Raw genomic sequence first — 14,202 nt, 5'->3', positions numbered from 1 at the left:
TTTGTTCTTTTTTTATCCTGTCCTTCCTTAAAAATCTGTTTTGCTTCTCATGTCATCCATGAGCAGTGGTCAATGCTACTTGACTGGGGTCAATGCCACACCCATCTCCTCTATAAAGATTCCACTTTTGGCGCATGTGTTGCCCCTGTCAGCTAAGTGATGCAATAGATAGAGCACTGGTCTTGGAGTCAGAAGGACAGGAATTTGAATGCAGTCTCATGCACTTGCTACTTACTAGTTGTGAGACCTTGAGCAAGTCACTTAACTCTGATTACCTTGCATCCAGGGTCATCTCCAGTCATCCTGACTCATATCTGGCCCCTGGACCCAGATGGCTCTGAAGGAGAAAGTAAGGCTAGTGACTTAGCACAGCCTCCCCTCACTCAAATCCAATTCATGGCATCACCTCCCCTGATAGCATGATCTTCTTCGAGAATGAAAGACAAACATCATATGATTTTGCTTCTAATCACTGCCTCCTTTAATCAACCCTCCCTTTTTATTACTCCACACTAGCCTGCCCCCCTTTCCCACTTCACACCCATACCCCTCAAAACTCATATCCTCTTCCACCTCAATTTCCTTATTGAGGAAATTAAATTTCTATATATAATTAAGTATGTGAGTGTGTGTATATGTATATATTTTCTTCCCCCTTTGAACTAATTCTTATGAGAGTGAAGTTCATGCATTACCTGCCATCCCCCATTTTCTCCCTCACTATAAAAATTCTTTCTTGTATATCTCTTAAGAGAATTTTCTCCATTCTATATTGTTCTTTTATCCCTTCTCCCAGTGCATCCCTCTTTCTCCTCCCTTCATTTTTTAAGAGATGATTCAACATAATCAATTCATATTCATGCCCTCTGTCTATGTAAATTCTTTTAAAGTACCCTAATAATGATAAAGTTCTTAAGAGTTTCATGTCATCTTCTAATTTAGGAATATAATTTAACTCTAATAATTTTGATTGCTCTTTCATATTTACCTCTATGAAATCTTCTGTATGTTTATCAAATTTTTAGCTCCTATCTTTTCATCAGGAATATCCAAAAATCCTCTGTTTCACTAAATATCCATTTTTCCCCCCCTGAAGGATTATACCCAGTTTGCTGGGTAGTTTATTCTTTGTTGTAATCCAAACTTCTTTGCCTTTCAGATTTTCATATTCCAAGTCCTCAGTTAGTTTTAATGTAGAAGTTACTAAATTTTGATCCTTACTAGAGCACCACAGTATTTGAACATTTGGTTTGGTCTGTGAAGTATTTCTCTTTTGATCTAGAAACTCTGGAATCTGGCTATAATATTCCTGGAAATTTTTTATTTGGGATCTCTTTCAATTTCTACTTTATCATTTGGATCAAAGATACTGGGGCAGTTTTCTTTGATAGTTTCCTGAAATTTGAAGTCTAGGATTGTTATTTGATACTAGATCAAATTTTTAAATTATCTCTCCTAGGTTTATTTTCTAGGTCAGTTATTTTTCTGGTAAGATAGTTCACATTTTTTTCTTTTTTTTTTCCTCATTCTTTGGACTTTTTTTTACTTTATATTAGCTTCCACTTGCCCAATTTCCATTTTTAAAGAATTATTTTCTTCAATGAGATTTTTATACCTTTAGTTTTTAATATTTTTTTCCTGAGGCAATCAAGGTTCAGTGACTTTCCCAGGGACACACAGCAAGTAAGTCTCAAGTGTCTGAGGCCAAATCTGGTCCTCCTGACTCCAGGGCTGGTGCTCTATTCACTTTGCCACCTAGCTACCCTGCTATCTCTTTTTCTTTTAAAGTTTTTGCAAAGCAATGGAATTAAGTGGCTTGCCCAAGGCCACACAGCTAGGTAATTATTAAGTGTCTGAGGCTGGATTTGAACTCAGGTACTCCTGACTCCAGGGCCAGTGCTCTATCCACTGCACCACCTAGCCATCCCCGCGATATCTCATTTTCCATTTAGTCAATTCTGTTTATTATAGAGTTCTTTTCTTTGGTGAATTTTTGTGCCTTTTTCACCATTAGGTTAATTCTAATTATATTTTCTTCCATAATTTCTTGTGTGCCTCTTTTACCAAGCCGTTAATTCTCTTTTAATAATTATCTTGTATCATTCTCATTTCTTTTCCCAATTTTCCTCTACCACTCTTATTTCATAACTCCTCCAAGAATTCTTGTGGGTTTAGGTCCAATTAACATTTTTCTTTGAATGTTGTAAATGTTTTCACATTTTCTTCTAAGTTTATGTCTTAGTTTCCTGCAACTTTTGAATGTTTCTATGGTAAAGGACTTTACTGGTTGTTTGTTCATTGTTCCACACTATTTCTTGACTTTGAACTTTATATTAAAATTGGGCTCTATTTATATAGGGGTGAAGAGGCACTGTCCCAAGCTTCAGACTTTTTCATGCTACTGCTTTCAGAACTTGTTCCAGAAGTTTGCAAGTTGTTGGTGCTTCCAAGGTGATATAATCCTGTGAAAGGATCATTGATCACATCACTGATCTCCTGGTCTGCATTCTTTACCTAGGAAAAGCCTCTGATCCCCGCAACTGCAAGCATTAGCACTTTTTTCCTTGGAACCAAGACCAAAACTCCTTGTGACCAATCACCCCAGTACCCTTTTCTGCCCCGCAAAGGCAACCCAGAACTGTATGAGCAATAGAATTGCAGTATCAGCTGTACCCAGTGCCAGCAAATGGTCCTTTGTAATCTCTTTCTGACCAGCTGACCTCTTATTATCTTTTAGTTGAAAGCTCCCCAAGCTGCTGCCGCCACTACAGTGGTCACTGCTGGTGCTCTCTCTCCATGTGCTCCAGGACAATCCCCACCCAGGTGGTACAAGGCTCTCCTACTAACCTCCTAAATTTCTAAGTCTGGGGAAAAAAAATTTTCCCCCTGACCTTTTTGTTGGCTCTGCTACTCCAAAATTTGATTTGAGGTGGTACTTTAAAGTTATTTGGAGGGGACTGTTGAGAGAGTTTATCTGGGGTTGTTCCCTCTAACCCACCCATCTTGGCTACATTATGATCTTACATTATCAAAATTCACAGTATGAGGGTTGAAGCCAGGAATCATCACATAAATATCTATACTCTATATAATACTTCATCAAAATCACCAGCCTTTATCCCAGCTTTTGCTTCCCATGACCAAGTTAGCCAAAAAAGGAAGAAAACACAACACCCACATAATTAGCCTTCTGGCTGAGGTCCTTGCATAAGTGAAAGTTTTCTTCAATGATACATAATATGCAAATACCCATCTGTTTCATCCCATTCCCAACTTTACCCTTAATTGAACACTAGCCTTGGTTTGTCCTCTGGGAGCTCAGCTGTGACAGATGACATCAGTTGCAATCTTGTCTCCTTTGTCATGGCATCTGCATGAAAACCATCCAGGAGGAAGCCCCCCACAGGCCGCTTTGCTGTCTCCCTTGCTGATCTCAGCCTTTCCTCTAGTATATCACCACCTTCAATTACTCCCATCATCACACAACTCTGAAGAATCTAGGTTGAGAAAGAAAGGTTGAAGCAGTAGAAGGCCAAAGAGAAAAATGATAGAGACATTCCCTTCTATTTCTTCTGAGTTAAAAATATTCAACCTTATATCCTGGAGGAAATAAAGAGGCATTTCAGCACCTATTAAAAATCATTAAAAATCAGGGCGGCTAGGTGGCACAGTGGATAGAGCACCAGTCCTAGAATCAGGAGTACCTGAGTTCAAATATGACCTCAGACACTTAATAATTACCTAGCTGTGTGGCCTTGGGAAAGCCACTTAGCCCCATTGCCTTGCAAAAACCTAAAAAGAAAAAAAAAATCACTAAAAATCACCCTAAAGATTGAGGAGCTGATGAACATGTACAATGCTAACTACAGAGGCATACGATATTTATACTGGTCTGTCCCCTGGATGTGCCTGGTATTGTAGTATATGGGACATTCCCCATTAGATACATATCTCAGACAAGAAAAGGGAATAGGCCAAGGATCAGCTCTTGAATGACGTATGGAAGGAAAAACATGAATGGTTTGAGATTAAAGTCAGGGATACAAAAGAAAGGCCTGAAGTTATGTTCATTCTGATATTCAGGTCATCTCACATGAAAAGTATTCATTCCTCTCCTTTTGCAACTATCTGAATTCACCATTCAGTAGAAACAGTTCTGGAGTTCTTTGAGAATTGTCTTTGGAACCACAGAATGACAACATACTTCAGGGGGTAGAAAGGACCTTGAAGATTATCGAGACTAATCCCCTCATGTTCAAGGCGAAGAAAATCAAATTCAGAAAAGCTGGAGATTAGAGTGCTACTTAGTTTATTCATTGTTCTTTTCACTATGCTTTGTCATCTCTCAATAATTAAATGTTTCAGGACTATCAAGCTTTGTCTATACAATTAGACTATAAGGCTCACTGAAATCAGAGGCATCTTATACTTTGCAATGTACTGTATCATACTTAGCATGGTTCTCAAAAAGATTAAAAGATTTAGATCTAGAAGAAACCTTGGGAATTCTCTAGACCAGGGTCCTTGACCTATTTTATATCATGGACACTTTGGCAGTCTGTTGAAGCCTATGAACCCGTTCTCAGAATAATATTTTTAAATGCCTAAAATAAAATACAATAGAAAATAAAAGTGAGTAAAATAAATATAATCTTTTCCCCATTCAAGTTTAGAGAGCCCTTGAATTCCATCCATAGACCATGGACCAGATTTAGAACCCATGATGTAGATATCATTTTACAGATGAAGAAACTAAGGCCTAGAAGAGTGAAGCATACTTACCCAAAGTCACACAGTTACTAAGAGGCAGAGTTAGAATTTCAATGCAGTTTCTCTGATCCAGAGAATTTGTACTTCCAGATCAAGGGCTGACCGACTAAATTGTCCTACAAGTAGTTGGTGATTTATTAGCTGATTACACAGACTGGATGCAATCCTAATTCCAAGAATGACTGTTGACAATTTACCACAGAGGCAACAAATGATTACAAAGCTGCCACTTTCCTGCAGTATCTTCTTTATTCCCATAATTGACATAATTTGATGCCTAAACTCTTCCATTGGGGAGTAGGTAAGCAACGCGGAAGCCCCCACCCCGGAAATGGGGTTCTAAACCTGGATTCAGACTTACCTCAGACTGTTCCTGGAGCTTTAGACACTCATCAAGGAATACCAGAGACCGATCCACAGACTTCCTGGATCTTTTGGCAGAGAAGACTTCACCACACAAAGCCTCCCCATCTGAAAGGCACTGAAACCAGTCTGGCTGCAGGGCCTGCTGAATTGCCATGAACTTAGCTGCTGTCACTTCTAGGCGCCCTCCAACACCCCACACAGATACAGACTGTTAGGAAGAAAGCACAAAGATGTCAACAGCACAGCTGGCAGCTAAAAAGCAAAGGTGATAAGTACAAGTCGATTCTGTTAAAAACACAATCTCCTTCACATTTAGGATGGGCAATCCACTCTTCTTCTTCTACTACTGCCTTCTTGGATCAGAGAGGCAGCCACCTGGTGATGTAGGAGTCAGGAAGGCCCTAATTCAAATCTAAGCTCAGATGCTTCCTAGCCATGGGGCCTTGGCAAGTCACTTCATCTCTGCTGCCTCAGTTTCCTCAACTATAAAACGAATATTATAACAGTGTCTAATGCCAGCATTGCTCCGAAGATCAGAGGAGATAATATTATAAGCACATTTAGGTCAGAGCCTAAAATACAAGAGAGACTTAATAATGTTTGCTTACTTCCCTTCCTTTGCAAAGAGAAAAGGAAAGGGTTGGTTAAATAGGACAAAGAAGATACAAGAGATACACAAATAGCCCAAGGGTGATACTGGTTCCTCCAAGATAAAAAATCAGAAATGACTCCAGCATATCAGGCACATTCCATACACAGAATTTAAAGGATAACTCATCAAAAATAGGGCAAGGATAGACAAAAGTGAGGTGAGAAACTTAGGATTTACAATGGTGGAAGAGGGAGCAAAGAAATCCTGGATCCATCAAAACAAACAAAACAGTGCCTCAGTTTTAGTTAATCTTAGGTAACATTAAATATAATATACTTTTAGAAGATGCTACTGTCAGCATAATGAATGTGTGGTTACAAGAAAAGTTCATATGTTTTTATCTGGAACATTTCCCTACACTGCTGTTGTGAAACCCCGTTTCAACAGGTGACAACTTGCTTGACTGAAATAATTTTCATATTTCCACAATGTCCCAGAGTACCAAACACAGGAAATGTAGTACAAGTATGGTAGTACAAGGCATAATCTAGTTTTTTACCTACTATTTTTGAGATTACTAAATACATAGACAATTAAGTGTGGAAGGGAAAAAAATGGATGGTTTGGGATTAAAGTCAGGGATACAGAAGAAAGGCCTGAAGTTATGTTCATTCTGATATTCAGGTCATCTCACATGAAAGGCGCTCATTCCTCTCCTTTTGCAACTATCTGAATTCACCATTCAGTAGAATCAGTTCTGGAGTTCTTTGAGAATAGTCTTTGGAACCATAAAATGACAACATACTTCAGGGGGTAGAAAGGACCTTGAAGATTATTAAAACTAATCCAATCTAATCTAATCTAAACTAATCTCAAGAAAAAAAAGGAATCTTACACCTAGTCAATCCAGAAAATTCTCCTGTTGCCACAGAAACCTGATAAACTCAACTCTAAAGGCAAATTTTGTATGTCCAGTAGATCTCCCATGAAGGATTTATAGGAACACATGGACATGAACACAGGATGAAAAAGATATAAAGGAATCAATCAGCACTGGAAGGGGAAGAAATCTTATAATGCAAAAGTTTAAGATGTAATCATCACCCAAGGTCAGGAAACTTGAATCAATTCAATACACATGTAGTATAATCATTCCCTACTATAAACTACCTTTTCTTACTATATTCATAGCAATAAAGCAAGGGGCTCTAAAAAAAATGGGAGAGATGAATCAGAGCTTCTAAAGTCTAATCCTTATTCAATTTTTTCTTTTGCCACCTACTCCTTTACTATCTAAGACTACTTTTTCCTAGTACAAAGATGGTTTCAAAAGGCTCTTATGAGAACATACCTTGTTAGTTACATAGCCAGCTGGGCAAGGGTTGACAGGATCATGGAGGGAACAATAGAGCACTGACTCTGGCATTCCTGTCCAAATGAGAAAAAAGAAACTGAAAGATTTTGGTTCAATGAATTAATCATATTACAAAAACAGCATTTTCTATTAATGAATGTAAAGGAGAAAAAATAAAAGGAAAAAACTTAGAAGTGGATGCGCTCTCATCAATTAGAGATAAATGCAATGTGGAAAAATTCAGACACAACTAGAATTTTCAGTTAATCAATCTGCAAATGTTCCCTGTGTACCAAGCACTAGAGATATGATTGAAACAATTCCTTCTCTCATGGAATTTACATTCTAACAAGGGAGATAACAAGTACATATATAAGCATACACAGAATAAATTTTAAAAAAGAACACAAGTATTGGGGCGGCTAGGTAGCGTAGTGGATAAAGCACCGGCTTTGGAGTCAGGAGTACCTGGGTTCAAATCCGGTCTCAGACACTTAATAATTGCCTAGCTGTGTGGCCTTGGACAAGCCACTTAACCCCATTTGCCTTTCAAAAAAAAAAAAACCTAAAAAAAAAATCTTAAAAAAAGAACACAAGTATTAAAATATGAGGAAGTTTGAAAGAGAAGGACTGACAATTGAGGAGGTCAGGAAAGGCTTTATACAGAAGGTGGTGCTTAAGTTGAATCTTAAAATAACTTAAAACTAATAATTTAATGAGGAAAAAAATGAAGGGCGGGTAGGTGGCACAGTGGATAGAGCAACAGCCCTGGAGTCAGGAATACCTGAGTTCAAATCTGACCTCAGATACTTAATAATTACCTAGCTGTGTGGCCTTGGGCAAGCCATTTAACCCCATTGCCTTTCAAAAACCTTATTAAAAAAAAAGAAAGAAAAAAATTTATTAACTAAGGAAGAAATAACAAAACATGAATATTGATTATCTCTGAACCCAGGATGAGAATAAGTAAGAAAAATAAGCTAATAGCAGAAAAATGGATCAGCCCTCTCAGGCTACACATGGAATTTAATATAGAAATGTATCACTCAGGGGCAGCTAGGTGGCACAGTGAATAGAGCACCAGGCCTGGAGTCAGGAGGACCTGAGTTCAAAGCCACCCTCAGAAACTTAATAATTACCTAGCTGTGTGATTTTGGGCAAGTCACTTGACCTCACTGCCTTGCAAAAAGAAAAAAAAAAGAAATGTATCATTCATTTATTCAAGGAATGATTACAGGGATAATTGTCATCTTTTTAGTACAGCAGGAGTTCTTAATCAAGGGTCTATGATCTTAGGTTTGTTTTGTTTTATTATTATTCTGATAACTAATTTCAATAAAATTTTTTCCTTTGCAATCCAAAGTATTTAATTTTATGAATTTAAAAACATCATTCTGAGATACTCTGTAGTATCTAAAATGAAAATTTTCATAAAGTAGCCCATAAAACTTGGGCAAAATTGTTTCAACAATTGGAATAAAAAGCTTTACAGTTTTCCTATCTCTATTTCAATGCTGAGTTGGTAAAATAAATTCTAGAATCTTGTTTTTTAACTTATATTTTATTGATATAAATAAGATCTTTGCTTACTAAACCAAGAGGAGCTAGATGAGAAAAGCCTCTAAGCCATCATATTTAATTATCTTCCTAAGGATGCCAGGAACCAACAGTCTTGTATCTAGTCAATAGTTTTATGTTCCAAAAGTACATCAGCTTGAAAGGTGATATTTCTCAACTCCCAGCATTAAGTGAGATCAGGAGGGTAAGCAAGAAGGGGAAGGAATATGTTCAATCTAAGGTTCAACCCGAGCTGTGTGGTTTCACTATTTTGCAATGATTTTCACAGATATTAGAAACACTCATGTTCAAACATAAGGACCAAAAAAAAACAAAACAAAAAACCAACAACCCTAAGAATAGAACACAAAGGAAAAGTACTATAAAGAACACCATACTTGAGAATAAGGAGGTGTGATTATGGTCCTGCATTAAGGAGCTGTGCAAATCTGACCATCTATAAAATGAAAGGGTTGTGTTAGATAACCTTTAAGGACCCTTCTAACTATGAATTTTCAAATAGTTTCTAGATTATCCATTCATATAAATAGATATAAATATAAACAGAATTGAGAAAAATTCATATACATAGAATTTAAAAAGAGCTAGATATATACACTCTACACACGCATATATACACATAAACACATAAACACATACACACACACACACACACACACACACATACATAGAGATGCATTTCCCTCTGCTACTAAAGTGAACTACAGAGTCTCTGTCCTATTCTTTCATTTAGTTACACATTTAAGGACAACAAACTCATTTTAAAATTAGCTTAAGCAAACTGTAAGTAGGAAAAATAGGTGGATTTTTTTTGCTTTATTATTTTAGATTATTCATACTCTTTCTCCTTTCTTTATTCTTGGATAATTAGGAAAATAAACATCTAAGTTCTAGCAAAATATGTTAGAAAGTAACTTTTCATTCTGTGTTTATATGAAACTTATACAAATGTGACTGCTTCAAAAGTTTCTATTAAAAGTGTTACTGCAACTTTAAAAGGAAACTGAATCTTGGAGAGAGAGCTTAACAGTCAGTGTAGAAGGAGTCTGTGAAGGGACTAAAGGTTATCTGTCATTTTGGGTTGACTATACCTAAGATGACTAAAGAGAAGGCATAGGGAAAAAAAAGACTAAGATAACATTTCTTTTTTTTTCTTAGTTTGTTTGGGTTTTTTTGCAATGCAATGGGGGTTAAGTGGCTTGCCCAAGGCCACACAGCTAGGTAATTATTAAGTGTCTGAGGCCGAATTTGAACCCAGGTACTACTGACTCCAGGGCCGGTGCTCTATCCACTGCGCCACCTAGCTGCCCCCAAGATAACTTATTTCTAAAGAGAACTAAATTTAACACTTATCTCAGAAAGGAACATTAAGAGAATTCTTGAAAAGAGACTCTAAGCTGTGGCCCAAGAAAGCTGAAGGGTAGGACTAGGTTTCCAAAATTCAGAAGTCAGTAGCTGAAATGATAATTAAAGGTGACTTTGGCTATGCTCTTTCTCACAGTTTATACGATGTATATAATTATTTAAGTCTTTGTTTTATTTTTTAACACAGTTAATATAATAAAGAGTTAAATAATTATAATTTTATCACTAACTTGGAAATTTATTCAAACCTAAAAAATTAAAGAGGCTGATATAGAAGATAAGCAAATGTTTATGGGAAAAGGGGTTTCTCCAGTTTACAAAGTATTGCTCATTTAATAAATTTCAATAAAAATTACTTATTTAATTTGTTGTTGTTGTTGTTCACTTGTTTTCAGTTGTATCCAACTGTGACTACAATTGAGGTTTTCTTGGCAAACATACTGGAGAAGTTTGCTATTTCCTTCACCAGTTCATTTTACAGATAAGGAAACTGTTTCAAATAGGGTTAAGTGACTTGCCCAGAATAACACAGCTAATGTCTAAGGCCATATTTCAGCTCAGGAAGATGAATCTAACTGACTTAAGGCCCAGCACTTTATACATGGTGCTACCTAGCTGCTCTTAGTACTTATTAAATGACTAAACAACAACATATTAAACTGGGGACTTAAAACTATTTAATTAGAAAAATGCTCTAATTTTATCAACTAATTAAGAAATAACAGAACATGCATATTGAATACTAAGAACCAAGGATAAATAAATAAATAAATAAGGTGACTTGGTAGCAGTGAAGTAGATCACTTGACCTAAGCTACACAGGGGATGTGTGAACTTTAAAATTCTGCCATTCTGCTACATTTTTTCAACTTAAGTTTAATAAAATAATTTTTTTAAAAAAAAGAAAAGAAAAGATGTTCTGGAAATACTGAAAATTAGAAGGGAAAAAAAGTAGTTAAGAAATTCAAGTTTTAAGCGTTCTCTTTCTTGAGGGCAGTTGCACAAGATTAATGTGATCTATGTTTAGCATAGTTATATGTAGAGCCTATTTTACATTGTTTTCTGACAGGGGGAGGGGGGGAAGGGAGAGGGAAAGGAAGGGAAAGAGAAAAATGTAAAACTCAAAACTTTGCCCAAAAAAATGACTATTGAAAACTATCATTGCATGTAGTTGGAAAAAGAAATATTTAAATTGAAAGCAGTTATATAATTCAGCAGTTGGATGATCTCATGTATTAAAAATAACAAAAATTGGTGCTGGTTCAAGTTGGGTTGCAATTCAAAAAAACAAATTGCACAAAGCCTTTCACTGAAACACAAGGTCTATTTGTTGTTGATAAGTTCTTGGTCTAAGAAAAAAATGACTGAGCAAGAAACAGCAATATTTAAGTGCTTATGCTTCAAACACCTTTCACATAAGAGGTCCCTTCCTAGATCTTTAATGCAAGAAGAGGCCTAGATAAACTAGAACTATCTCTATTGTGGCTTATTTTTTTTCCTGGAAGGAAGCAGACATATTCACTGACAGAAATTAGTATGAAACATAGGCAAAAAAGATTTAAGATACCACAATACATTTGGAAAATAATAGTTGTCCCTGCACTACCAAATTCTAAAATTAGGATATCAACAGAAACATAATGATTATACAATTTTTACCTATAAATTTTCCAATTCCTTCTTTATATTCCTCCAAGACTTCATAGTGTTCTGCCCTGTGATCAAAAGAAAAAACACAGGTTACATAATAGCTAGAGAAAAATCTGCTCATGTTTTTGATGAGGCAAAGTCACACGCTTCAACACAAAATTGTATCATAGCAAAACTGGTCTTTCAAGAACAAAATTAGTTTTTGCCTTTGCCAGAGAAGGAAAACTCCAAAACAACATATTCAATAAAGACATGAGAAATGGGAAAAGATTCTTTGATTTAAGATAGGTTTCTTTTTCTCTTCTCCCACTTAAAAAAAAATCATTGTTATTTCATACAAGACTAGAGAACTATTTGATCATTCATCAGGTTCTTCAATGAGTATAAAAGTGATGGGATGAAAAGGACACAGAAGGAGTAGAAAACCACAGATGAGGCACAGAGGCTCTGTGACACATTCTCAATTTTATGGTCAATGAGAGGCAAAAAAAAAAAGAAGTTCCAGCAGTGTGAATGGTGGCAGCTACTCTGCTGGTTTTCAATTTACCTAGGGCACCATTGCTGAGCTTGGATTTGAAGCTTCAAAAGCTAGTCGTGGCCCTGGAATTCTGAGGCTGGTTCTACAACTCTGTACTGGGAACAGAGGAAGAGAGGGAACAGAGTAACTCAAACCTGGGCCTTTATTATCTTTCTCTTGGTGCTACAGACTTATCCTAAAATACGAATCTAGAATGGGGTCAATAGGAAAGAATCTGATGATTCGAGCTTGGCACAGAGTTTTCCCTACTTTGAGGGCAGTAGGACAAGGCCTATAGCTTAGCAAGGGAATCTGGATAAGCTCCAAGTCAGCCTATGCTTGCTGGCTAGGGAGGAGGTCCTACCTTGAACTTATAATTATTTCTCATGCTTACTCTGAATCACCAAGTAATAAAACTGTTTTAACTTGTGAGATATCCTGAAACTCTCTTGTACTCCAACGACATCTTAAATAATGTTAATATTCAGTATTTTCCTATGCACCTACAGGCCCAGTTCTTAAAACTCTTCCCAATTTGGCCTGCTTTTCCAAATACTTCACATCACCAGAATGCTCAGCATTGGTGCATTAAGCATAATAGGTACTATACAAAGGTTAGCTATTATTATTGTGATATTATCAGTATTGTTATTTAGTCATTATTATGCCTATCATATATAAGATACCACATAGAGTAAATGTGTCATTCTAATATATTTTATATTACAATATATTACACATGTTGATTTGTACATTATATTATGTATTGTTATATATTCTGCTGTTATTGCAATATATATTTAATAATGATGATGATGATATTTTTACAGTGCCTACTGTGCCAAATGCTTACAAATATCTCTCTGGAACCTCACAGCTCTGGGAAGTAGGGACTATCCACATTTTACAGATGAGGAACCAAGGCAATCAGCAGTTAAGTGTCTTGCCCCAGTTCTCATACCTAGTAACTCTATGAACCAGATCTTCCTGACTCTAGTGCTCTATCCATTGCACCACTCAGCTGTCATCCTTTACAAACTCATATAAAAGTGGATTCCAGCAGCAGCATATTGATTTTTGAAATCTCAAAATAACATTTACCTATGTTCTATGGTGGCACAGTGGATAAAATGCCAAGCCTGGAATCAAGACCTTTGGAAAAGTAATTTTTTTTTTAAATTTACTAACTGTGTGATCCTGGGAAAGTCATTTAATTCTGTTTGTCTCAGCTTCTTCATTTGTAAAATAAGCTGGAGAAGGAAATGGCAAAGCACTCTAGTATCTTTGCCAAGAAAATTCCAAATAGGAGCCACAAAGAGTTGGACGTGTTGAAACTACCAAACAAAAATAAACTGCATTTTCATTTCATTTATTTAACATTTCTCAATTAGACTGGCTGAACCAGCTGAGTTTTGCCAGGCCCCTCTGCTCCAGCTGACTTTCACTCATACCTATATTTTGAACTCTGTCTCCCACCTCCATACTTTGGTATAAGCTGTCCATTATTTCTAGGATGCATTCCCTCCAAATTTCAACCTCTTAGAATCCTTCTCTATAACCAAAGTTCAATTTGAGTGCCACATCCTCTGCAAAGTTTTCTCAAACTTCTAATTATTGATACCATCTCTCTTTCTTCAAATTATACATGCAAGGGTCAGAATTTAGGTTAAAAAGACCTGGCTTTGGGTTACTACTTCCTTCCTAGTTGTGTAAGCTTCAGCAAGACAAACTGTGAAACTGAGTTTTCTCATTTGTAAAATGAGGCCATAATAATAGCACATAATTCTATTAATAACACCTAGTAATAATCACAGGGTTGTTGCAAAGATCAAATTAAACAATCTATGTCAATAACTTTTGCAAACCTTAAAATTCTATAGAAATGCAGGCTAGCATGACCATGTTATAAACAGGTCATATTAGTTCAATAAAAGGTAATCTCTGTTTGCTAGGCTTGTTGTCAGACACAGCACCTGAGTTCAGATCACACACACAGCAGATCTTTCATAA

The 14,202-nt window shown here is 36.4% G+C and overlaps 1 protein-coding gene across 2 annotated transcripts in view; it reads right to left on the bottom strand.

Annotated features, from left to right (window-relative positions):
• The window catches only part of QTRT2 (queuine tRNA-ribosyltransferase accessory subunit 2), a 51,005-nt gene that overhangs the window by 23,120 nt on the left and 13,683 nt on the right, over positions 1-14,202 (bottom strand). For both annotated transcript variants that reach the window (XM_074214556.1, XM_074214557.1), the window contains exons 3-6: positions 11,685-11,740; positions 7,080-7,156; positions 5,132-5,344; positions 3,298-3,497 (exon numbers count right to left, since the gene is read on the bottom strand). In XM_074214556.1, the coding sequence (XP_074070657.1) occupies positions 3,298-3,497; positions 5,132-5,344; positions 7,080-7,156; positions 11,685-11,740 (546 nt within the window). The remainder of the gene's footprint in view (positions 1-3,297; positions 3,498-5,131; positions 5,345-7,079; positions 7,157-11,684; positions 11,741-14,202) is intronic.

The sequence above is a fragment of the Macrotis lagotis genome, chromosome 1 (assembly GCF_037893015.1).
Source record: "Macrotis lagotis isolate mMagLag1 chromosome 1, bilby.v1.9.chrom.fasta, whole genome shotgun sequence".
Taxonomy (NCBI): domain Eukaryota; kingdom Metazoa; phylum Chordata; class Mammalia; order Peramelemorphia; family Peramelidae; genus Macrotis; species Macrotis lagotis.
The sequence above is the reverse complement of the archived record's forward strand: the minus strand, read 5'-3'. Positions and strand labels throughout refer to the sequence as shown.